The 26,642-nt window shown below is 40.3% G+C and overlaps 1 protein-coding gene across 3 annotated transcripts in view; it reads left to right on the top strand.

Annotated features, from left to right (window-relative positions):
• The first annotated feature begins 2,401 nt into the window (after positions 1 to 2,401).
• Positions 2,402 to 26,642, top strand: part of LOC123844745 (nuclear envelope pore membrane protein POM 121C-like) — a 45,744-nt gene continuing 21,503 nt past the window's right edge. Inside the window, exons 1-5 of one of the 3 annotated variants that reach the window (XM_054507645.2) lie at positions 2,402 to 2,841; positions 22,336 to 22,551; positions 22,862 to 23,020; positions 24,627 to 24,707; positions 26,150 to 26,321. In XM_054507645.2, coding sequence (XP_054363620.2) covers positions 2,813 to 2,841; positions 22,336 to 22,551; positions 22,862 to 23,020; positions 24,627 to 24,707; positions 26,150 to 26,321 — 657 coding nt within the window. In that variant the 5' untranslated portion in view covers positions 2,402 to 2,812. Of the gene's footprint in view, positions 2,842 to 20,565; positions 21,180 to 22,335; positions 22,552 to 22,861; positions 23,021 to 24,626; positions 24,708 to 26,149; positions 26,322 to 26,642 lie in introns of those variants that run through there. The other 2 variants (XM_045875551.3, XM_054507644.2) reach the window with 2 other exon arrangements.

Genomic DNA, 26,642 nt, shown 5'->3' with positions numbered 1-26,642 from the left:
TCCCTCTGCCCCTCCCACTTGAGCTCGCTCTCTCTGTCTCTCCCTGCAAGAAAGAAAGAAAGAAAGACAAAATGATTGTTTTATACCACTACACATTTTATTGGTTTCTTACGCTGTTAGTAACTGAAACAGTCTTTTTCTTTCCTACTTCTGTACTTTCCGTGCATTTCTATGTGTGTACTGTCTGACTTCCCTGTTAAACTGTATTGCGAGCTGGTCCTGTGTCTGCAGTGCTCATTGCTATTTCTTGTGCGGCACAAAGAAGGCAGTGGGTGCACAAGAACTAGTGAATTAATGAATAGGAGGTATGTGTTTCTTCTTTTAATGTGGGTACACGTTCATGTTGGTGTCTGTATGTGCAAGCAGGCACCCACATGTTTCTGCGTCCAGGCTAGCTTCTGGTCTGCAGTTTGTGCTTACCAGGTTGATCCCTCCCTCCCCAGGAATCTTCTCTCCCTCCCCAGGAATCTGACTGATCTATTGGTGTGAGATGTACTTGATTGGTTCTGCCACCTTTTTCACTTGCAAGTGGTGCCTGCCTGTAAGAAAAGGTGAAGAAACAGGAGGCCAGGAGTTCCAAAGACAAACTTGACCCATTTTATAATTTTGTCAATGACAGTCTTGAGAGAATAAGACCTTAGGTAGTCTGGTATTTTGTCCTTCACGACAGTTCACAGGTGGTATAGATTGCAGGGTTAACAGCTATGACGGTGCCATTAAGGAAAAGCTTCAGGCTGCCCTCTACTGGGAAGTAGCACAATTAAGTACTATATTATACTTCAAGGCAACCTGAATCTCGGAACAAAGAAATTAGAGTGTAGGGACCAGTTCTGTCTTGTTGACTATAATCGGGGCCTACAGCATTATCTGGCAGTTAGTAGGAGCTCAACTAATACTTACTGAACAAAGTAAACAACGTGCGCTGTTTGGGAGCACGAGCACATTTCTTAAGAGCTTACCATGTTTAAGACATTAAGCCAAGCACTGTAGATGATATAAATCAGAGCCAGGTAATTAATATTTTAGGCGTAGAGGCCATATGGTCTCTGTCACTACTCAGCTCTGCTGCTGTGGTAGGCAAGCAGCCACAGACTGTACATCATCTAAGGGGGTGCCTCTGTTCCAGTGAAACTTTATTTATAGAAACTGGTGGCCTGCTTGCAGGCCATAGTTTGCTGACCCCAATATAAATAATAATATAAATAATAAAAATAGGGATTTTTCTAGTCAGGTTCACCAATAACCTCCCATTGCCAAATCCACTGGATCCTTTAAAAATGTTTTTTAGTATGAAGTATTTCAAACCTCAGAAATATACAGAGGATAATATAATGAATATTATATTATCTGTCACCTACATATACCAAATATTTATATTTTGCCATGTTTCAAATCTTTAAAAATAACAATACAGGGCGCCTAAGTGGCTCAGTCGGTTAAGCATCTGCCTTCGGCTCAGGTCATGATTTCAGGATCCTGGGGTCAGTCCCACATGGGGCTTCCTGCTCAGCAGGGAGTCCACTTCTCCCTCTCCCTCTGCCCCTCCCCCCCACTAATGTGCACTCTCTCTCATGCACACACGCTCTCTCTCAAAAATAAAATCTTTAAAAATAAATAAACAAAATAAAAATAACAATGCATTAGTGATACAATTGAAGTTCCTTTGTGTATGCCACCTGGATGCCATTCCCTTCTTTCTCTTCCTTTCCAGGGGTGAACATAATGTTGAAGTTGTGTGTTTTCTTCCCATGCATGCAATTATTATCTTTATATATATAGGTATCCATATTAGGTATATTATTATTTAGTATCCTTTAATTTTGCATGTATCATTATGCTACTTTGTTTTTTCCACTTAACATTGTTTTTGACATTTATCCATATTCTATATGTACAACATTGAATTATCTTTAACAGTAAGTGCTTTTGGCACGCAAAGGTCACAAAGATTGTCTCCTATGTTTCCTTCTAGAAATTTTATAGTTTTGCCCTTTATTTACTTTTCTGATCCTTTTTTTTTTTTTTTTAAGTAACCTCTGTGCCCAAGGTGGAACTCAAACTCAAGACCCTTAGACCAAGATTAACATGCTCTACCGACTGAGCCAACCAGGTGCCCCTCTCTGGTCCATTTTGAATTAATTTTTTGTGTATGGTGTGAGGTGGGGCCTGAGGTTAATTTTGTTCCAAATGGATATCTAGTGTGGGCATTTTATAATATGCTCACAAATTCTTTGATACTCCTGTCTTCAAAAGATAGAACCTAATTCTTCTTAGGTGTGGGCTGTACTTAATGACTTGATTTTTTTTTTTTTTAAAGATTTTATTTATTTATTTGAGAGAGAGAGAATGAGAGAGAGCACATGAGAGGGGGGAGGGTCAGAGGGAGAAGCAGACTCCCTGCCGAGCAGGGAGCCCGATGCGGGACTCGATCATGACCTGAGCCGAAGGCAGTCGCTTAACCAACTGAGCCACCCAGGTGCCCTTAATGACTTGATTTTAATGAACAGAATGTGATAGAAATGATGGTGTGTGACCCAAAATTAAGGCATGAAAGGCATTTTGGCTTCCCCCTTGCTCTCTCTCCTTGGATTACTCACCGTGTGGGAAGCCAGATGCCGCATGTTGAGGACAATGAACCAACCTTATGGAGAGGTCCACATGGTAAAGAACTGAGGCCTTCTGCCAATGGCTGGCAAGGAACTGGGGCGTTCTCTGAATACTAAATGAGTCAGCTATCTTGAAAGCAAATCCGGCAGCACTAGCTGAACCTTCATATGACTGCAGCCCTCACTGATGCCTTGACTGCCACCTCATGAGAGCTCCTGAGCCAGAACCACCCAGGTAAGCCACTCTCAAATTCCTGACTCACAGAAACTGTAAGATAAATGTTGATTTAAGCCACTAAATTGTGGAATAATTGTTCTGCAGTAATAGAGAACTAATACATCCAGTATTCCGGCATCTTCGCCATTGAATTACAATGGTGCCAATATAGGACATCAGCCAACTACCTATATATTAGTCTTTTTTTCTGGATTCTCTCTTCTGTTCCCGTAAACTGTATGTCTGTTTATGCCAATAAACAGCATACTGTCTTCACTGCTATAACTTTTACTGTAGTCTTCAAGTCAGGTAGTGTAAGTCCTCCAACTTTGTTATTGTTATTTCTTATGTCAAAATTGATATGGCTATTCTGGGTTCTTTTCCATATATATTTTAAATCAGTTAGTTGATTTCTACAAGGAAAAAAAACCTACTGGGATTTTCATTGGTACTGCACCGAATCTATAGTTCAACATAAGGATAATGGCTATCTTAACAATATTGATTCTTCCAATCCATGAACATATATCTCTCCATTTATTTAGGTTTTCTTTAATTTCTCTCAAAAATGTTTTGCAGATTTGTGTAATGTTTTAGTGTAGAAGTTTTGCATGTATTTTGTTAAATTTTAAATATTTCATGTTTTATGCTATTATAATTGGTATTGTATTTTTAAGTATATAATTTTAATTTTGCTGTAATTGATTTTTATATACTGATCCCGTTTTGTTTCATGTACTCTTGCTCAGTTCACTCATTAGCTCTAGCAGTTCTTTTGTAGATTGCACCAAATTTTCTCTGAACACAAATCCTGTGATCTGCAAATAAGGAACATTTTTACTTCTTCCTTTCCAATTCGTATGTTATTTCATTCTTTTTCTTGCCTTGATTGCCCTCATAATGTTGAATGGAACTAATGAGAGTGGACATCCTTACCTTGTCCAAGTCTTTCCTCACTAAGTGTGTGTGTATGTGTGGTGATGATATTGAAGAACTACTCTCGTAACAGATTTCAAGTATACAATACAGTATTGTTAATTATTGTCATCATAATATATCCCCAGAACCTATTCATTCATAGCTGAAAGTTTGTACTCTGTACCCTTTGGCCAACATATCTCCATTTCCGTCACCACCCCCAGGCCCTGGCAAGCGCCATTCTACTCTCTATTTCTATGAGTTTGATTTTTTTAGATTCCACATATAAGTGAGGACATACAGTATTTGTCTCTGACTTATTTCACTTAGCATAATTCCCTCAAGGTCCATCCATGTTGTCACAAAAAGCAGGATTTCCTTCTTTTTATGGCTGAATACTCCATTCTATGTACATACCAAATTGTCTTCATGCAGTCACCCATAGATGGACACTTAGGTTATTTCCATGTCTTACTCATTGTGAATAATGGTCTGATGAACATGGAGACAGCTCTCTCTTCAAGATTGTGATTTCATTTCCTTTGGCTATATACCCAGAAGTGAGGATACTGGATATATGGTAATTATATTTTTTATTTTTTTTTTGGAACTGCCAAACTTTTTTCCACAGCCATATTTGAGGGTTCCAGTTTCTCCACATCCTCACCAACACTTACTTTCCTTTCTTAAAATATTATTATACCCCAGTAGGTATGAAATGGTATCTCATAGTGGTTTTGATTTACATTTCTCTAATGACTAGTGATACTGATTTCATGTCCTTTTTGGCCATTTGTGTATCTTTTGAGAAGTATCTATATGAGTCCTTTGCTTATTTTTTAATTGCACTATTCCTCTTTTTGTTGTTGAGTTGTAGAGACTTGCTATATATTCTGGATGTTAAACTCTGATCAGATATCGGATCTGCAAATATTTTCTCCCATTCTGTGGATTGTCTTTGCACATTCCTGATAATCACCTTTGATGCACAGAAGTTTTTTATTTTGTTGAAGCCCAATTTAGTTTTTCTTTCCTTTTTTAAAGATTATTTTAGAGAGAGTGCATGCGAGGGAGAGAGAGTGGGGAGGGAGGGGGAGAGGGAGTGGGGAGGGAGGGGGAGAGAGAGTGGGGAGGGAGGAGGAGAGAGAGAGGGAGAATCTCAAGCAGGCCCCCAGCTGAGTATGGAGCCTGATGCAGGGCTTGATCTCACAACCCTGAGATCATGACCTGAGCCAAAACCAAGAGTTGGAGGCTTAACCAACTGAGCCACCCAGGCGCCCTTAGTTTTTCTTTTGTTGTTAATGCTTTTGATATGAAATCCAAGGTCATAAAGATTTACCCCTGTGTTTTCTTTGTGGAAATTTTATGCTCTTAACTTTCATATTTAGGTTAGTTGATTCTTTTTCAGTTTTGTTTTGCATATTTGGAACCCTTGCAATTCCATATGAATTTGAGGGTTGACTTTTCTATTTCTACAAAAAAAAAGCTGTTGAAATTCTGATAGGGATTGCCTTGAATTTGTAGATTGCTTTGGGTAGTATTGTTGTCTTAACAGTAGTAAGTCTTCTGATCAACAGGGGATGTCTTTCTATTTGTTTAGGTCTTCTTTAATTTCTTTCAGCAGTATTTTGTAGTTTTCAGTGTACAAATCTTTGGTTAAATTTATTCCTAGGTATTTTAGTGTCTTAGATTCTACTGTAAAAGGAATTGCTTTCTTAATTTCTTTTTTGGATTATTTATTGCTGATGTATACAAACACAGTTTAACACAATTGATTCTGTAAGTTGATCTTATACCCTACAACATTGTTGATTTTGTTTATTATAAGCTCTAGTGGCTTTCTTACGAATTTTTTGGGATTTTCTGTATAGGATCATGTCTTCTACAAATAGAGATGATGTTACTGTTTCCTTTGGAATTTGAATGTATTTTATTTCTTTTTCTTGTCTAGTATCTCTGGCTAGAACTTCTAGTTGAGTGTTGAGCAGCAGTGGCTAAAGTGTGCATCCTTTTCTTGTTCTTGATCTTACAGGTACAGTTTCAGTCTTCCACCACTAAATTTGCTATTAAACATGGAGTTTTCATAAATACCTTTTATCCAGTTGAGGAATTTTCTATTTTTGCTTTTCTGAGAGTTCTTATCATGACAGGATGTTGGATTTTGTCAAATGTCTTTTCTGCATTAATTGAGATGCTTCTGTATTTTTCCTTTGTTTGATTAATGTGATGTATTACATTGATTTTCATATATTGAACCAGCCTTACATCCTTAGGATAAATACCACTTGGTCATGGTGTATAATGGTTTTTATATGCCAGATTTGGTTTGCTGGTATTTTGTTCAGGATTTTTGCATCTGTCTTCATAAAGGATATTGGTCTATAGTTTTCTTATAATGTCTTTATCTGGTTTTGGTATCTGCTCTCATAGAATGACTTACAAAATGTTCCCTCCTCTTCTATTTTTTGGAAGAATTTGAGAATAGTTGGTGGTAATTCTTTAAATTTTTGGTAGAATTCACCAGTGAAGCCATCTGGTTCTCATCGTTATTTGTTGGGAGGTTTTTAATTATTGATTCAGTCTTTTTACTTTAAAAAATATATATTTTGTTTATTTATGTATTTAGAGAGTGCATGCAACTGGGGGGAGGGGGAGAGGGAGAAGGAGAGAGAAAATCCCAAGCAGACTCCACCTTGAGTGTGGAGCCATGCGGGGCTCAGTCTCACAATGCTGAGATCATGACCTGAGCTGAAACCCAAGAGTCAGTGCCACCCAGGCACTCCAGTCCTTTTATTTGTTATAGGTCTATTGAGATTTCTATTCTAGCAAAATAAATCAGTCAGAGAAAGACAAATACCATATGATTTCACTCATATGTGGAATTTAAGAAACAAAACAGATGAACGTATGGAAGGGGGGAAAAAGAGAGGGAAACAAACCATAAGAAACTCTTTTTTTTTTTTTTAAGATTTTATTTATTTATTTGACAGAGGGAGATACAGCAAGAGAGGGAACAAAAGCAGGGGGAATGGGAGAGGGAGAAGCAGGCTTCCCGCTGAGCAGGGAGCCTGATGCGGGGCTCAATCCCAGGACCCTGGGATCATGACCTGAGCCAAAGGCAGACGCTTAATGACTGAGCCACCCAGGCGCCCCACCATAAGAAACTCTTAACAATAGAGAACAAACTGAGGGTTGATGGAGGGAGGTAGTTAGGGGATGGGCTAGATGGGTGATGGGTATTAAGGAGGGCACTTATTGTGATGAGCACTGGATGTTGTATGTAAGTGATGAATCACTGAATTCTACTCCTGAAACCAATATTGCACTGTAATGTTAAGTAACTAGAATTTAAATAAAAATTAAAGATTTCTAGTCCACCTTCAGTTGGCTTAATTTGCATATTGCTAGGCAATTGTCCATTTCATTTAGATTATCTCATTTGTTGGTGTATTCATGGTATTCTCTTATAATCCTTTTTTATTTCTCTAAGGTTGGTAGTAGTGTCCCACTTTCATTTCTGATTTTAGTTATGTCTTCTCTTTTTTTTGTCAGTCTATCTATAGGTTTGCCCATTTTGTTGATATTTCCAAAGAACCAACTTTTTGGTTTTATTGATTCTCTATTGTTTTCTACTCTGTATATCATTAATCTCTATTCTAATCATTATTATTTCCTTTCTTCTGCTAGCTTTGTAGGTAGTTAGCTCTTTTTTTCCTACTTCTCCATGGTATAAAGTTAGGTTATTGATTTGAGATCTTTCCTCATTTTAAATGTAGGCATTTACAACTATACATTTCTTTCTGAGCACTGCCCTCACAGCATCCCATAAATTTAATTATGTTATGTTTTCATTTGATTTGTGATTTCTTCCTTGACCCACCGTTTATTTAAGAGTGTTGTTTAATTTCCACTACTTGTGATTTTTTTCAATTTTCCTTCTGTTACTGATTTCTATCTTTATTCCTTTGTGGTGTGAGAAGATGAATGGTATGACTTCAATCTTTTAAAATTTATCAAGACTTAGTTTGTGGTCTAACTTATGCTGTATCCTAGAAAATATTCCATGTGTACTTAAGAAGGATATGTATTCTACTATTGTTGGGTACAGTGGTCTATGTCTGTCTTTTAGGTGTAGATGGTTTATAGTGTTGTTCAGGTGCTCTATTTCCCTGTCGAGCTTCTGTATAGATAGTCTGTCCATTTAAAGTAGTATATTGAAGTCTAACTGTTAGGGCAGAACTGTCCATTTCTTCCTTCAATTCCTTCAGTTTTTGCTTCATATAATTTGGGGCGCTGTTTTTTTTTTTTTTGGTTACATATATGTTATATCTTCTTGATAAAATTGGCCCTTTTATCAATAGGTAATGTCTCTGTCTCATAATAGTTCTTTTTGTTTTGTTTTGTTTAAAGATTTTATTTATTTGAGAGAGAGCGGGAGTGCACTAGCGGAGGGGTGGGGGGCGGAGAGGGAGAGGAAGAAGCAGACCCCCTGCTGAGCAGGGAGCCTGACATGGGGCTCAATCCCAGGACCCTGACATGACCTGAGCCAAAGGCAGACGGTTAACCAACTAAGCCACCACCCAGGCACCCCATAATGATTTTTTACTTAAAGTCTTTTTTGCCTAATATTACTATAGTTGCAACTGCCGGTCTCTCATGGTTACTATTGGCATGAAATGTATTTTCCAACCTTTCATTTTTCAGCCTTTTAGTGTCTTTGTGTCTAAAGTGTGTCTTGGGGCGCCGCGGTGGCTTAGTCAGTTAAGCTTCCAATTCTGGATCTCAGCTCAGGTCATGATCACAGGGTTGTGAGATCAAGCCCCATGTCGGGCTCTGCACTGGGTGTGGAGCCTGCTTAAGATTCTGTCTTCTCTCTCTCTCTACCCCTCCCCCCTTCCTCCCTCCCCCCCAAAATAAAAAAAATACAGTGAGTCTTTTGTAGACAGCACCTAGTTGGATGTGTTTATTCATTCTGCCAATCTTTGCTTAATTTATATTTAAAGCAATTACTTATAAGGAAGGACTTTTCCTTTTTCCTATTTGTTTTCTGTGTTATACTTTTTTTTTTTTTTACTTTTGAGAGAGAGAGTGACAGAGAGAGAGAACAAGAGGGGTGAGGGTCAGAGGGAGAAGCAGACTCCCCACTGAGCAGGGAGCCCGATGCGGGACTCAATCCAGGGACTCCAGGATCATGACCTGAGCCGAAGGCAGTCGCTTAACCAACTGAGCCACCCAGGCGCCCTTTTTTTTTTTTTTTTTTTTTAATTTTATTTACTTTTGAGAGAGAGAATGACAGAGAGAGAGAATGAGAGGGATGAGGGTCAGAGGGAGAAGCAGACTCCCCGCTGAGCAGGGAGCCCAAAGTTATACTTTTTTTGTCCTTCATTTTTTTCCTTCTTTTTTTTTTGCCTTCTTTTGTATTTAATTTTTTTGTAGTGAACCATTTTGATTCCCTCTCATTTCTTTTTGCAGGTATTTGAAAAAACATTTTCTTTGTGGTTACCATGGAATTACATTCAACATCCTAAATGTATAACAATCTAGTTTGAATTGATAACAACTTTAATAGCACACAAAAACTCTGCTCCTATATAACTCCACCCCCCATTATTGTTGTCACAGATTACATCTCTGTATATGGTGTGCCCAATAATACAGATTTATAATTACTTTTAATGCATTTGTCCTTCAAATTATGTAAGAAAGAAAACATGGAGGGTGCCCAGGTGGCTCAGTTGGTTAAAGCGGCTACCTTCTGCTCAGGTCATGATCCCAGGGCCCTGGGATCCAGCCCTGCATTGGGCTCCCTGCTCAGTGGAGAGCCTGCTTCTCCCTCTTCCTCTGCCTGCTGCTCTGCCTACTTGTTTTCTCTATCTCTCTATAAATAAATAAATAAAATATATATAAAAAAGAAATAAAACACAGAGCTACTAACCAAAATACAATAATACTGGTTTTTCTATATGCCCATATAGTTACCTTTACCAGATATCTTTGTTTCTTCATATGGCTTTAAGTTCCTAACTCATATCCTTTCATTTCCATCAAAAGGACTTACTTTAGCATTTTATGCATGGGGATCTAGTGTTATTGAACTTCCACAGTTTTTGTAACTGTGAATAAGTTAATTTCTTTTTGATTTTTAAAGGAAAACTTTCCTGGATATAGAATTCTTGGTTGACAGGTGTTTTCTTTTGACACTTTTTTTTTAATTGAGACATAAACACAGAACACTGTGTAAGTTCAAGGTTACAGTGTGTTGATTTAATGCATTTGTGTATTGCAGTAAGACTCCCATTATAGCTTTAACTAAGACTTCTGTCGTGTCACATAATTAACATTGTTTTTATGGTGAGAACAACTAAGTTCTAGTCTCTTAGCATCTTTGAAGTTTATAATACAGTGTTGTTGACTGTAACCACTGTGTTGTGCCTTAGATCTCCAGAAGTCATTTTTCTATTAGTCGCAAGTTTGTACACTTAAACAACGTCTCCTTCTTTCCTCCACCCTCCAGCACCTAGTAATCCCCATTCTACTCTTTGTTTCTAAGAGGTTGGAATTTTGGGGATTCCACATATAATATCATGCAGTATTTGTCTTTCGCTGACTTACCTCACTTAGCGTAATGCCCTCAGGGTCCATCCATGTTATCTTAAATGGCAGGATTTCCTTTTCTGATGACTGAGTAGTATTTCATGGCATGCACATATCACATCTTTTTTATCCATCCATCCACTGATGGGTACTTAGGTTGTTTCCACATCTTGGCTGTTGTAAATAACGCTGTAGTAAACATGGGAGTGCAGCTGTCTTTCACCACTTTAAATATAGTACCTCACTGCCTTCTGGCTTCCATGGTTTCAGATGATAAATCAGTTGCTAGTCTTATTGAGGATCCCTTGTACTTGACAAGTTGCTTCTGTCTTTCTGCTTTCAAGACTTTGTCTTTATACGGTTTGATTATAATGTGTCTTGGTGTGCATCTCTTTGAGCTTATTTTATTTAGAGTTTGTTGACTTCTTGGATGTGCTGATTCATATCTTTCACCAAATTTGGAAAGTTCTGACCATTATTTTTTCAAATATTCTTTCTGTTTCTCTTTCTCTCCTCTGAGACTCCCATAATGCACATGTTGGTCTTGTTGTTGTACCACAAGTCTCTTAGTCTCTGTTCATTTTTTCTCAATCTTTTTTCTTTCTGCTCCTCAGACTGGATAATTTCAGTCAAGTTCGGTGATTGAACTTCTGCCTGCTCAAATCTGCTCTTGAAACCATCTAATGAATGTTTTATTTCAGTTAACGTACTTTTTAGCTTCAGAATTTCTCTTTGGTTCCTTTTTGTAATTTATCTCTTTATCAATATCTTCATTTTGTTCATACATCATATCCCTTTAGTTCTTGAGCATATTTAATACTTTCTTTTAAAATCTTTGGTAAGTCTAAGGGCTGGGCGCCCTCAGGGACAATCTCTGCCCATTTATTTTTGTTACTTTGAGTGGACCATACTGTCCTGTTTCTTTGCATGGCTTGTGATTGTTACTGACAATGTCATTGGACATTTGTATATTATAATGTAGTAATTCTGGAAATCTGATCTCCCCTGCCCTGCTGTTGGTTGTGCTTTTTAAAAAATTAAATCATTGAAGGCTGTAATAGTCCACTTGTTTTGTGACTTTTCCAAACTATTTTTGCAGACTATATCCTTGTCATGTGTGGTCACTGAAGTCTCAGTCATGTTGGCTTATGTTCAGCTAATGGTTTGATAGAGAGGTCCGTGAATACCAGGAGCTTAATATAGAAGGAAAAAAACCCACTTCTCTTAGTCTTTGTAGATTGTCACCATGCTGCTTTTTTTTTTTTTTTTTTTTAACACTTATCCAGGCCTCTACTGATCCTAGGTATCAGACCAAGGTGAAAACTTAGGGTCTTGTCAGATATATTCTGAGCACACATCTTGCCCTGGGCATGCATGTGGTGTTCTAAATTCTCTCTTATACATGGGTGATTATAAATGCCCTGATTTCCCAAAGAAACTCCCCGGCTTTCCCTCCCATACTTCAGGCAGTCTGTATTAGTCTGCTAGGGGATTGCCATAACAAAATACCAGACTAGATGGCTTAAACAATAGAAATTAATTTTTTCACAGTTCTTAGATGCTCAGAGTCCAAGATCAATGTGTTGTTAGGGCTGTCTTCTCCTGAGTCCTCTCTTCTTGGTTGCAGATGTCCATATTCTTGCTGTGTTCTCACATGGCCTTTCTCTGTACACAAACATCCCTAGGGTCTCTACGTTGTCTTTTTTTTTTTTTTTTTTTTTTTTAAGATTTATTCATTTATTTTAGGGAGGAGGACGGAGAGGGGCAGAGCAAGAGAATCCTCAAGCAGACTCCCAGCTGAGCTGGGAGCCTGACGTGGGGCTCAGTCCCAGGACCCTGAGATCATGACCTGAGCCAAAACCAAGAGTCGGATGCTTAACCAACTGAGTCATTTCTACCTCTTCTTATAAGGACACTAGTCATCTTGGATTAGGGCTTCACCCATATGACTTCACTGAAGTTTAATTACCTTTTTAAAGAACCTATCTCTGGTGCACCTGGGTGACTCAGTTGATTAAGCATCTGCCTTCAGCTCAGGTCATGATCCCAGGGTCCTGGGATGGAGTCCCACATCGGGCTCCTTTCTCAGCGGGAGCCCTTCTCCCTCTCCCACTCCCCCTGTTTGTGCGTGCTCTCTCTCTCTCTGTCAGGTAAATAAATCTTTTTTAAAAATTTAAATAATAACCTATCTCCAAATAGAGTTACATTGAGGATTGGGGTTCAGCATATATATTTTGGGGAAACAAAATTCAGTCTGTAACAGTGGTTCATTGTGTGTCTCAACTGTAACCTTTTGTGCGATGCATCTGTGGTTGTTTTCCTTGCGATGTTTTCAAGCAATGCCCATTGCTTTTCTAGCCTTAGTGAATTCCAAGTTTGTTAAAATAGAGATGAGTTCCTGCATCATTCCCTCAGGTAGCCCCAACATACAGCAGATACACACAGTAATTTGCAAAAAGGATCTACTGTAATCCCTGTGGAACCAGTGACTAGGTTCCCACACTGGGAATGTAGGTTTCTGTCTTCAAGATTGCTGCCAAATGGGGAGTGGGTGAGTTAGAAGGGCAAGTAACCAAACCAAACCAAACCACAAGGCTTTTCACCACTTTAAAATTGCTGTTTTCTTGATTCAGTATTTGTTTGGTTGATGTAAACCTTAGATTGTTTTCCAGAGTTCTGATAAAGTTGGTTCTAACAGTTACTTCTTGTTTGTTGTTTCTGTTGGAGGATGGGAGCTCGAAGCTGCCTCCTCTGCTATTTGGCTTAGGTCACTCCACTGTGTCTTAAAGAGACTTAAATAATGAGGAGGGAAGGTCATAGATACCTACCTATGCAGTTACCATTTCCAGTGCTCTCACTGAATTCATTCCTTTGTGTAGATCCAGGTTTCCATCTGGGATTGTTTTCCTTCTGCCTGAAGGGCATCTTTTAACATTTCTTATACTATTAGTTTGGTAGTGATGAATTCTTTTAGCTTTTGTATGTCTGAAGACCGCTTTATCTCACCTTTGATATTTTCACTAGGTCTATCATCCTAGATTTACAGTTTTTTTCTATCAGTACTTTAAAGTTTTTACTCTGCTGTCTTCTCCTTTGCATTGTTTCCAAGAAGAAATTTGGTATTATCCTTATCTTTGTTCCTATGTAAGTAACACGTCTGTTTTCTCTAGCTGTCTTTGGGGTCTTATCTGTATCCCTGGTTTTGAACAATTCGGTTATGATGTGACTTGTTATAGTTCTCTTTGTTTCTTGTACTTAAGATTGAGCTTCAGATATGAGGATGTGTATTTTTTATTATGTTTGGGAAGTTTTAGGCTACTATTTCTTCTTATATTTTTCCTCATCTCTAGTTATCTTTTTGAATATATGGAATACAGTTAAATAATTTTTACTGTCCTCTGATAATTTTAACGTGTCAGTTCTGGGTCAGTTTCGATTGATTACTCTCCTCTTGATGAGCTATTTCCCTCCTTGTTTACATGCCTAGTAATTTTTTTTCTGGATGCCAGACACTGAATTTTACCTTGTTGAGTGCTGGTCATTTTTTTAGTCCCGTACATTTTCTTGAACTTTGTTTTGGGGTACAGGTAAGACTGTTGGAAACAGTTTGATCCTTTCAGGTTTTGCTTTTATGATCTACAAGGTAGGTCCAGAGCAGTGCTCAGTGTAAGGCTGTTTATTTCCTATTACTAAGGCAGCACCTTCTTGAGTACACCTAATATCCTATTATAACTTTTCACAGTCTGGCTGGTGAGAATAGACATGATTCTTGACCCTTTGTTAGTGTCAGATCCTGTTTCTTTTAATACTTTTGGATGTTTTTTTCTTTGGCATTGGGTAGTTTCCCCATAAACATATACTCTTGAGTACTGGCTAAATACTCAAGAGAAACCTCTGTAGATCTCTGGGAACTCTTTTCACAGTTCCCTTCTCTCTGGTGTTCTTTTAAACTTTAGCTGTTTTGATCTCTCCAAACTCTTAGCCCTGTATTTCAAGTCAGGAAATCCACTGGGCTCTTCCTCAGTTCCCTCCTTTCTGTAACACTGCCTAGAAACTCAAGCAGTAAGCTGTGATGATCATAGGGCTCATGTTGTTTCTTAACTTAGTGATCATTGCCCCTTGTCTAATTTGTAGTCTTGGAAACCACCGTTTCATATATTGTCTGGTTTTTGTTTTTGTTGTTGTTCTAGGTCAGAGGGTAAATCTGTTGTTCCATTTTTGTCGGAAGTAAAAGCCCCTATTCTAGATTTTGATACATTATATTTTCATTTTAATTCATTTCAAAATATTTTCTAAGGTCCCTTGAGACTTGCTATTTGACTCATGGATTAATTAGATTGTATTGTTTAATTATCAAGTGGAGATTCTCCTTTTGTTTGTTATTGATTTTCTAGTTCAATTCCATTATGCTCAGAGAATGCACTTTGTTTTATATCAATTCTTTTACATTTATTAAGACTTCTCTTATGATCCAGGATATAGTCACTATCAAATACCTTTACACATCACTTTGCTATTTCTATTTCACCATACCCCTCTCATGTCAGACCTGGCACTTCAAATGTCCCACTTCCTGCTTTCCATATAACAAATGTAATAACCTTACAATAGTATAATTACACTTACCCTCCCCACAACCCAGCTTTCAGTGGTTATTACATCTTTTCCTTCTGTATTTGTTATATCCACCTATACAACGTCTCTTTATTTTTACTTGAAACAATCAGTTCTTAAAGTAAATCATGAAAAAATAGTCTTTTACATTCACCTACTTGTTTACCATGATGGTCTCCATTCCTTCGGATAGTTCCACATTTCCACCTGGTCTTAGCTCCCTTTGGTCTAAAGGGCAGCCTTTAACATTCCTTGTACAGTTCTGCCAGTGATAAATTCTCTTAGATTTCATTTATCAGGAAGTGTCTTTATTTTATTTTCATTTTTGAAAGATTTTCTGCTTGAACATAGAATTCTGGGATGACAAGATTCACCACCCTTCATCCCCCTGGCATTTATTTATTTATTTATTTATTTATTTAAAGATTTTATTTATTTATTTGACAGAGAGAGACACAGCGAGAGAGGGAACACAAGCAGGGGGAGTGGGAGAGGGAGAAGCAGGCTCCCCGCAGAGCAGGGAGCCTGATGCGGGACTCGATCCCAGGACCCTGGGATCATGACCTGAGCTGAAGGCAGTTGCTTAACCAACTGAGCCACCCAGGCGCCCACCCCCCTGGCACTTAAAAAACTCTCTCATTGTCCTCTAGCCTACCTTGTTGTTTTTTTTTAAAGATTTTATTTATTTATTTATTTATTTATTTAACAGAGATAGACAGTGTAAGTAGGCAGAGCGGCAGACAGAGGGAGAGGGAGAAGCAGACTCCCCGCCGAGCAGGGAGCCTGATGCGGGGCTCGATCCCAGGACCCTGGGATCATGACCTGAGCTGAAGGCAGCCGCTTAACCGACTGAGGCACCCAGGCACCCCTAGCCTACCTTGTTTCTGATTAGAAGCTGCAGTTGTTTTAGTTGCTTTGTAGTTTGTTCAGCTTCATGGATCTTTAAGCTGTAATTTTTCACCACATTGGGGCAATTTAGACATTATTTTTTAAATATATCTTTCTGCCCCAGTCTCACGTTTCCTTCTGAGAGTCCAGTTGCACGTATGGTAGACTATTTGATACTGATTCATAGATCCTGGAGGGTCTGTTCATTATGAGATTACTCTGCTGACCTTTGAGTCCACTGACTTTATTTTCCTGTCTCCAATCTGCTGGTAAGCTTATCTAGTAAACATTTTCAATTATTTTTTAGTTTTAGCATTTGTTAGTTTCTTCCTTATAATTTCCATTTCTGGGCAGATTCCTTATCTATTTACTTATTAAGACCATGCTTTCCTTTAATTCTTTGGATATATTTATAATAGTTCACTAAGATCTTGGTTGGCTAAGTCTAACATTTAGACCGCCTTGGGTTCATTTCTATATGCTACTTTTTTTCTTGACTATGGATCACATTGTTTTGTTTCTTTGTATGTCTAACGGGCTTTTACTGAATATTGTACGTTGTGAACAATACTGTGAAGTCTGTTATTTCTCCATGAGGTGTATGGATTCTTGTTCTGGCAGGCAATGTAATTATTGGCTAATGACCTTACACTTGTTTATACTTGGTTTTGTTTTGTCTTTATACATCACTGAAGAGCCTAGAGTGTTTCCCAAGCCCCACTAAGTTGGCGAGACTCAACCTCCAAACTTGTTTCCTATGGATCTTGTCATGGTTTGATTTTAGAATTTATTAAGGCAGACCTAGAATAGATCTTAGTCTAGACTATGATCCTTACCTCAAGTTGTAACCTTTCTGCTGTTTCAACTGTATTCCAAGGATGTTAAAGATGCACTTATGAGATCTCTCCATTTTGGTAAGACCAGAACTCCCCTGGCAATGCTCTTACCCCAGGATTGCCCTAACTTTAATATCTCTGTTCTAATCTTAACCCATTTAGTACTTTGCTTTCTAGTAAGCCTCAGGGAGTCTCTCTGTGCATATACCGCCTGGCTGTATTATTTAGAGTTCTCCAGAGAAACAGAGCCAATAGGATGGATACACACACACACACTTATTATCAGGAATTGGTTCATGCAGTATGGAGGCTGAGAAGTCCTAAGATCTGTAGTCGACAAGCTGGAGACCCAGGAGAGCCAATGGTATAGTTTTGTCCAAGGCCAAAGGCCTAAGAAGCAAAAGAGCCAATAGTGTGAGTTCCAAGTTCAAGTCTGAAAGCAGAAGCGAGAAGACAAATGTCCCAGCTAAAAGCCAGGCAGAGAGAATTCTTACCCAGGCCTTTTGTTCTATTCAGGCCTTCAACAGATTTGCTGAGGCCTACCCACTGTGGAAGATCAATCTTCTTTACTTAGTCTACCAATTCAAATGTTAATCTCATCCAGAAATACTCTCATAGACTAACCTCAAAATAATCTTTAACCAAGTACCTGGGCACTCTGAGGCTCAGTCAAGTTGAGACATAAAATTAATCATCATGCCAGTTTCAGCCACGGATTTTTAGGGGACTCACACATAGACTTCTGGAATTCCCTGTCTGCATGACACCCTCCTTTCTGTTGCTCTGCCCAGTGGTTTCCAGCAGTTTCAGCTGTCTTGAAGTCTATTTTTGCCTCCTCAGATCTCCCCACTCTGCTCATACTCTAGCTGTCTGCACTACACTTGGGAAATTGTCCCCACTTAGAGGAACTCGGTGATTTTAGGGGCTTACTTCATGAGTTTCCTCTCAGGGATCAGTCTTGCCCTTCCTATTGTTCTTTGTCTGAAAGTAGTTGCTTCATAAGTTTTGTCCATTTTTATACCTGTTCATGGTGGGAGGACTAGCCTGGAATCCCTTAATTATGGCTGGAAAGGTGGTTAATTTTCAGCTGCTTTTATAATATTTTATTATATGAATTATACCACTATTCCTCCATTCTTGGGTTGGTAGACATTAGACATTTAGGTGTGTTCAAATTGTCAGTAATACAAATGATGCTGCAATGACTGTCTTTGTACGCAGAAATGGAATTGCAAGGTTATAAGGTACCTATTTCTTCAGTCTTATATTGCCAAATTGCTTTCCAAATTACAGTTTTATGTATCCACAAACAACATGTCCATTCCATTTGTTCCACATCCTTGCCAAAATGTGATCTTGTTGAACTATTAAATTTTTTCTGCTTATGCAAAGGAATGCACAATGGTTTCTTGTTACTTCAGTAGAGCCTTCCTAGATTACTAGTGAGGTATATACAGATATACATGTAAATATGTATTTATTTATTATTGGCCACTTGGGTTTCCTATTCAATAAATTACATTTTTATATCACTTGTCCTTTTTTTACAGTTGAGTCTTTTTGTGCTGATTCTTAGGAGTTCCTTATAAATTCTAGTTACATGGTTTTTAAATATGAGTTATATGAGGGTTTTTTTTGTGTGTGTGTTTTTTTTAAAGATTTTATTTATTTATTTATTTGACAGAGACAGAGACAGTGAGAGCAGGAACACAAGCAGGGGGAGTGGGAGAGGGAGAAGCAGGCTTCCCGCTGAGCTGGGAGCCCGATGTGGGACTCGATCCCAGGACCCTGGGATCATGACCTGAGCCGAAGGCAGTCGCTTAACCAACTGAACCACCCAGGCGCCCCTTTATGAGGTTTTTTTGTATGAGTTAGTTGTTTCTTCTCAGTCTTAGCTTGTCTTTTAGCACCTGTGTTGTCTTCCCCCCCCTACAGAAGTGTTAAATCTTAATGTAGTCATATTTATATTTTACTAAATGATTTGCAGGTTTGTGTGTTTATTTCTTCGACCCCTAAACACGGGAGTGCCGTGGGGCTCAAGTCTCAGACCTCTCTATGTACATTAATTCCCAAGTAATCTTTGTCTTACGGCATGTGTACACTGATGGCTTTTACGTCTGGCTCCTCCTGTAAATACCAGTAATGTATGATAATTTAAGGACCCTTGCTGCGCTAGATACTTTGTTCTTCCTTATCCAGATTCCGTGAATGGGAAATCTGCACTCACTGTGCCTCCACTTCCTGGTCTTCCATCCATAGTTTAACTCGCTGCAGCTGGGCTCTTGTCCCACTCTTCCACTGCTGCTGCTGAGATTTCTTCCTAAGTAAAACAGCCCATCCCCTTTTCTTTTCAAATGAAGTCTTTGGTGAAATCAAACAGAAGCAGAATTACCCTCGCAGTGGGTTGGGGAGAACTGACTGCCTTTCTCATCTCTTGAGGTTGCTCCAGAGACCTCTTTACTGAGCCCTGCCTATCATTCTAACCTCTCTACTCCCTCAGACCTCCCAATTTCCAGCCATACTCCTTTCCATCTCTGTGCTTCTGCACAGTGCTCCTGCATCTGCCTTGAACCCAGTTCTTGTCTCCTCAAGAAACACCTCCCAGTCTGTCTTCCCCCTTATCATTCCCTCTCTTTTTTGTGCCTCTGTTATCATGCTGGCCACAATGAATCAAAGCTTTCTACTTACACATCTTTCTTATCCACTAAACAGAAGGCTTCTAGAAATCAGAGACCCTGTCTTTTTCCCTTTCATGTCTATCAGTAGTGGAGTGAATGAATGGCCAAGGAAGCTGAGCTAGATCAAAATCTGAATTGGCAGACCACCAAGGTTTTTTTTTAATGCTTTTATTAAGCTATAATTCACATACCGTAGAATTCACAGGGTTGTGCAACCACCACCATAATCTAATTTTAAAACTTTTTTGTCCCCCCTCAAAAAGAAAACCCTACCCTTTAGCAGTCATTCTCCATTTCCGACCCCCAACACACTCCCCAGCCCTCGCCAACCACTAATCCATTTTCCCAGACCATCAAATTTAACATAGGTAAATTGATCACAAATCCTCAAAATCTACCCGATTCTGAACCATGATGTGAAATTTGGTAGATAACTGTTTCACTTAACCAATTTGTACGGCAGGAAATCAAACTTAGCTTGCAGCTTCAGGTTTGATCCGCAATATATTAGACTATTAGACTGCTTGATCGGGAATTTATTAGAATTAGATCCACATTTAGGGGCGCCTGGGTGGCTCAGTCATTGGGTGTCTGCCTTCGGCTCGGGTCGTGGTCCCAGAGTCCTGGGATTGAGCCCCACATCGGGCTCCCTGCTCTGCGGGAAACCTGCTTCTCCCTCTCCCACTCCCCCGTTTGTGTTCCTGCTCTCGCTATCTCTCTGTCAAATAAATAAACAGAATCTTTAATAAAAAAAAAAAAGAATTAGATCCACATTTAACAAGAGTGGTTGTTTTGGGCTGGTCTGGCTTTTCACTGTTGCTGTGCACGTAAACCCCCTTTGGCAGAAAGAGGGCACCTGAAAAACTCACCACCTTTGGTAGCAATCGTGAAAAACGTGCCCGGTAACAACCTCTTCCGGGGAGTTCAGCCCTCTACAAAACAACATGGATCAAGCATTACTTGAGTGGTCGCTTTCCGGAGCTTTTATTTTTAACGCGACTCTTCTATCGGGTCACCTCGGGATGGGTGCCGCGCGGTGTACGCGAGGAAGCCTCGAGAAGACGACCTCGCTGTTTCTGGGGGCCGCATTTGCAGAGTGGGGTCGGGTCTAGCGCGTTGCCAGGCAGCAGCGGCGTTGCCCGCAGCAGTCGCGCGTACGAGTCGCCTGCGCAGTGACGCAGCCAGCGCGCGGTGACGCGGCGCGCGGCGCGGTGCACGCTGGGATATTTAAGTCTTCTCCGCGGCGCGGAGCCGCGATGTCTCCGGCGGCTGCGGCGGCTGGCGGAGGCGAGCGGCGGAGGCCGATAGCGAGCGGCAGGGACGGCCGGAGCCGGGGCGGGGGCTGCGGCGGCCCTGCCGGGGCGGCGCTCCTCGGCCTGTCGCTGTTCGGCCTCGTGCTGTACCTGGTGCCGGCGGCGGCGGCGCTGGCCTGGCTGGCCGTGGGGGCCACCGCGGCCTGGTGGGGACTGAGCCGCGAGCCCCGCGGTTCGCGCGCCCTCTCCTCGCTCGTTAGGAACGCGCGGCGTCAGCGAACCCTGCACGCCTCGCCTCCAGCCAAGTCGGCGGTGAACGGAAATCTCCTAGAGCCGAGGTCCCTGCTCGAAGGACCGGACCCCGCCGAACTGCTCCTCATGGGCAGTTACCTGGGCAAGCCCGGCCCCCCGCAGCCTGCCCCCGCCCCGGAGGCCAGGGACCTGCTGGAGAGGCCTGGCCGCCGCCGCACTCCCGCCCGCGCCGCGCCGCCCGCGCCCTCGGCCCATCGTGTGCACCACATTTACCCCTCTCTCCCCACTCCTCTTCTCCGATCCTCTAGGAGGCCTTCCCTCCGGTAAGATCTGCTCATCTTTCCCACCCCCTCCTGTCGACTGGCTTTGAATGGAGAGCCTGACTTTTTAAATCTGATTTTCTTTTTCATTAAGTCAAAAGTGGATTCCGTGTCGCTTTGTCTTCTTGAAACACCTTGGTGTGTGTCAGTCGTCCCCTGCCTTCCTTGAGCCTTTGGAATGAGATGTGATGCCAGAGCTGTTCCCTTCTTTACAGTTTTTAAAACCGCGTTTAGAAAAATACTTGATAAGTTACTAAAATATCCCTACTTATGGTGAAAGTATCTTGACCTTTCTAGAGTAGATAATATGGTATATTTTGTTGTATTTTTCCTTTGGACCAATAAGAGCAATTAGGTCAGTTAGCCGAGCTCAAAGAGGTGTTCCCAGGAGACCCTTCTTTTGATATAAAACTTGATTGATAAAGGTGATCAAATTAAAGAGGCTTTTCCATTTAGTCCCAATAGCTGAGCATTACAAGAGAATACAAAACTTTGGTGAAAATACTAGATTATCAATAAGTACATTCAGTTGAAAGATGAACTTAGGTGTCAAAAATGTTTGACTTTGGATGTTTATTACTTATGACTCAGCATAAAAGATTGAAAAGATTTAAGAATTTTTTAAAAGTTCCTCCTTGCATGTCCTAACGCGCACTTTTCTTCCATCGCAGTTTTACTTGTGTGGGCAGGGTTTTCAATTTCCCTCTCAAAGTTGTTGAAGTCCATTGTAGGGACAGCTGCTAAGCAGCTGCCACTTTCCATCCTTAGATGGAATGGGGGAACGTTGCCATAAAAATGCTGTGGGTTTTTTTGTGGCTCAAAAAGCAGTTTAAGGGGCGCCTGGGTGGCTCAGTCAGTTGAGCCTGCGACTCGGTTTCGGCTCCAGTCGTGATCTCAAGGTTGTGAGAGGAAGTCCCGCATCAGGCTCTGCATGCTCAGGGTGTAGTCTGCTTGAGATTTTTCTCTCCCTAGTCTTCTGCCCCTCCCCCGCGTGTGCTAGCTTTCTCTCTCTAAATAAATAAATAAAACCTTTTTTTTTTTTTAAAGCAGTTTAAGCTCTCTGGAAGATAACTGAACCCACGTGATTCTTTAGTAATTTACATTTCTGCCATTCCTTCAGGCTTCTTTGGTTCTATAATGTGTTTCCCATTCTCCCTAGGGATTGTGGGAGTTTATCACACCGGTTTGTGATAACACCTCGAAGACGATATCCAATCCAGCAGGCCCAGTATTCCCTTCTGGGCGTACTTCCTACAGTGTGCTGGAATGGTTATCACAAGAAGGCTGTGCTGTCTCCTCGTAATTCCAAAATGGTGTGCAGCCCAGTGACAGTGAGGATTGCTCCTCCGGATAGTAAATGGACTCGTTCGCCAATGTGAGTATTACTGCTGGCAGAATAAACTTTCCTGTTTATTTCCACTTATTCTTCCACAGCCGTTCCTCTGACAAAAGAACTATAAAGCAAAAAAGGGAAGAAGTTCTTATTTGAATGAGAAATCCCTAACTCTAGTCCTTGAACAGCATTTTTTGTTTTGGCCTTAGACGGTAGCTTTAATTCTAAGGGCAGTTTCTATCAGTGTATACTTTTGCTTATTAGATAGCTTCTGATTTCCAGTGACTGAAGTCCGTGCTATATGCATGGTTATTAACATATCTTAATGCCAGAATCTTGTTTTTCATTACAGACCAGAGCAGACAATCAACTCAACACTGTCCTCACCATCAAGTAATGCTCCAGACCCATGTGCAAAAGAGACTGTACTGAGTGCCCTCAAGGAGAGGAAGAAAAGGACAGTGGAGGAGGAAGACCAAATATTTTCTGATAGCCAGGAAAATAAAAGAAGGTAACAGGCCCCGCAGAGTACTAAACAGGCCTCCCACACAGACTCCTGTGATTTGTTGATATACAGATCACTCCCAAGAAGAAACAGAGACCAACTCCACAGTTTCTGAGCTTCAGTAGGTGCCCTTCTTTGCATTCCATGGAAGAGCTTGGTAACAAGGGGTTTAATGCTGTTAGTTTCCTACGGTACAGGTTAAATTTTATAACTTAACCTTTTCCACAAGTATTAAGAGATAAGCTGACAGCTGTTAGCCATGTTAGCCTCATACTTTTGATACAAATGTGCTAAATTTTATTTTTTTTAGAGGGAATGCTAAAAATCTTCCCTTCAGTAGCTTGTGTTGCTTAATTATTTGGGTAACCACCATTCGAATGTCCTATTTGTGCTGGAGGAAATGCTTGGCGAAGCAAAGTGAAGACTGGAATAATGTAGATTTATCAGTAATGAGAGTAAAACCAATTTCATTATTTGGTTTCTGATATTTTAATGAAAATGGAATAAGCAATCTGTCTCCTCTAAGTGTGGAAAGAGCAGAGGTTGAAGTCACTAGGTATGATGCATAACTGCTTTCCAAGAATCAGTTAAGAATTTCACGCATCTTTTAATTTGACAGATTGAGCACCTAATGTGTGCCTGGACCTACTCCAGGTACTGTGGATAGAGCAATGAGTAAGACAGAGTCCCCATGGGACTTGGATAATAAAATAAGGAATTCTAGATTGTATGTGTATAGAAGTAAAAAAAAAAAAAATACAACAGGATGCTATAACAGATAATGAGAAGGGGGTTTCTTTCTATACATTGGTCAAGGAAGCACTCTGAGGAGACAGTGGACCCCACACTTGTTAAATGTAACCATTACCTAGACCAGATTGTTCATATCCTACAAAGTTGGCCGTCTTTGGTACTACCAGTGCAAAGTTAGGTAGGGAGATATTAATAAATGGAAGTGTTTTTATGTGACATAGGAAGATCTAATGATGAGTAGAGATGATTTATAGGTGAGCAATTTGAACTGATGTCAACTGGCTAAGCAGGGGTGGCAAGGAGTGGGGGAGGTGGGAAAGGGAATCATCTTCCTTATGATCCAGATAAGTCTCTCATATTCGCCAAGGTTAAAATTTTTCTTGACCCCAGTGAGCCTATAACTGAGGATTCTGTACTATCTTTCTCACACTTGGAGAAAGCAGTGATTATGGGACCATGCGTAGGCCCTTATGTGTGATATGTGAAGTTTTCCCTAACAGACTTGCCATATTAACCTCTAGAGCACTATGGGATGTGTGGGTTAGCCCCTAAAATGTTTTTGTTTTTTGTTTTTTGTTTGTGGACGGTCGGGTACTGTGATAGTAGCACTTGGGAGAGAAGTTAGCAAATCATAACACCTGAATAAGTTCAAAAGGTCTTGGAGCATTTGTATCCTCGTTATTAGAGGACAGTCTTAGACTAAGTCTGCCCTTCAGAGTCTCTAGGATTTGAAGCGGCTTCTTCTTGTCTAGCCATTTCTGTGTGCCATAGAAACAGTATAAGGTTCCAGGAGTATGAGAGGATGCTCTAGGGAAAAAAAGTCAGTTCATTTAATTGAGGGTTTCTTGATTTGTCACAGGCGCCATGATAGCAGTGGGAGCGGACATTCAGCATTTGAGCCCCTGGTGGCCAATGGAGTCCCTGCTGCTTTTGTGCCTAAGTAAGTGAGAATCCATCTGACTGAGGTAGGCTGGGGAAGGGCCCTGTCAGAGCTGTTGTCCTACAGAGATTTTCCTCTGTGTTTTTTTGCATTGCTTTATTAGCCCAGGTTCAAGTCTTTGACATCAGAGAGGAACATTTTGAGTAATGTTCCACAATAACTATTGTCTAATTTCTTTTAATATTTTTTCCTTAATATGGATAAAAATATGGTAAGGCTAAGAGAGATTGTAAATATATTTAATAACTACGTATATAAACAGGTTTGTGCGACGGTTAAAGTGCAACAGTATGAAATTTAAGATAAATGTTAAGTTTGTACAATTGAGTTTAAATACATTTAGGGGTTGGATGAGAGGGAAAGTGTCTTGGAAATCTGTGTGAAAAGACGTGAGGTAACTTACATGCTTATTGAGTCAAGAGAGTGACAAGGCTGCCAAAAGAGCTAATGTGCTCCCAGTCTATGCTGATAGCAGAACAAAGACCAGAATGGAGCACGTGGGGAGGGGGGCGGAGGTTCCTGCTGTCCTGAGTTCTGCTCACATTGTCCGTGTAGTGTTGTGCTTGGTTCCGTGGCCTGCACTGTAAGAGACCATAAACACAACCTAACAGTCATTCCGAATGAAGCAATTGTAATATGTTACAGAGTGGTGGCCGTACATGAGTGGGTTTTGAAAGTTTAAAGTATTAGCCCAAGGGAGAAAAATCTCAAGGGGAATAAGGAAATGAGAGGGAAGTCACATGAAGAAAAGGCTAACATTTGTTCGGTTTGACTCCAAATAGATCCATAGGTGAAATAGGTGAAAGAGGAAATATATTTTCATCCAGTGTAAGAATAAACTAGTCCATGGTTGACATTCATCACTGTGGGAGAAAGTGAGTTGTCTACATTGTAACAAAGGTTGGGTGACTATTCTACAGGAAAGATGTTCTGTTGGAAGCTTAAAAAAATTGGTTGGTTCCTCTTAACTCTGGTTTTTTTAGTAGGTTTATTGACATGTAACTAACATTATAATAAACTGTGCCTTTTTAAAGTGTACAGTCTGATAAGTTCTGACCTGTATACACCTGTTAAACCATTGCCATAGCCAAGGTAATAAACATAACTATCACCTTCAAAAGTTACCCCTTGCTCCTTAGTAACGCCTCCCTCCAGTCCTGCCCCCAGCCCCAGGCATCCACTGATGTGCTTTTTGTCACTGTAGATTAGCGTGCAGTTTTTTCTAGAATATTATACAAATGGAGTCATACGTTTAATTTTTTAAATATTTGGCTTTCCCTTCCTGACTTGCCCAAGGTATTTAGCTGAAGTGGTAACAATAGCATTAAGAGCTTTATCCTTTTTTATTAAGTTTATTTAAGAAATATTTTGTGACCATGGATGAAGCCTTAAAAGAATGTTGCCTTAAATAGCACACTCACTGCCTTTTTCTTTTTTGTTAGGCCTGGCTCTCTGAAGAGAGGTCTCAATTCCCAAAGCTCCGACGACCCCTCGAATAAGAGATCTCGCACCTCTTCTGTGAGCTCCCTGACGAGCACGTACACAGGTGGCATCCCTAGCTCCAGCCGCAATGCCATTACCAGTTCTTACAGTTCAACTCGAGGTTTCTCTCAGGTACGTTCTTCTTGTGGCATGGGGGAAAGGTGCTCCGAGCGTTAATTGATGAGCCAGTGTTTACTAACCACCTTCCACCCGTCAGATACTGGGATTGCCTCTGAGCTAACAGAAGATACAAACCCTTGAATGGTAACTTAGACCCGGGGAACAATAGAAAGCCCAGAAAGTAAACCAGTACATATGGGGACAGCTGATACAAAACAGCCAGTATTGTAGATAAATGGACAAAGAATGAATAATTCAATAAATGATATTAATTTGATTGAAAAGGTAGATTCAGTCCAGATTGCACTGGATCATAAAATTCATCCTATCGTC

Source organism: Mirounga angustirostris, unplaced genomic scaffold (genome assembly GCF_029215605.1).
Source record: "Mirounga angustirostris isolate CCGP_5_RB_7025 unplaced genomic scaffold, mMirAng1.0.hap1 SCAF_5, whole genome shotgun sequence".
Taxonomy (NCBI): domain Eukaryota; kingdom Metazoa; phylum Chordata; class Mammalia; order Carnivora; family Phocidae; genus Mirounga; species Mirounga angustirostris.
This window is presented reverse-complemented; position numbering and strand designations above follow the sequence as displayed.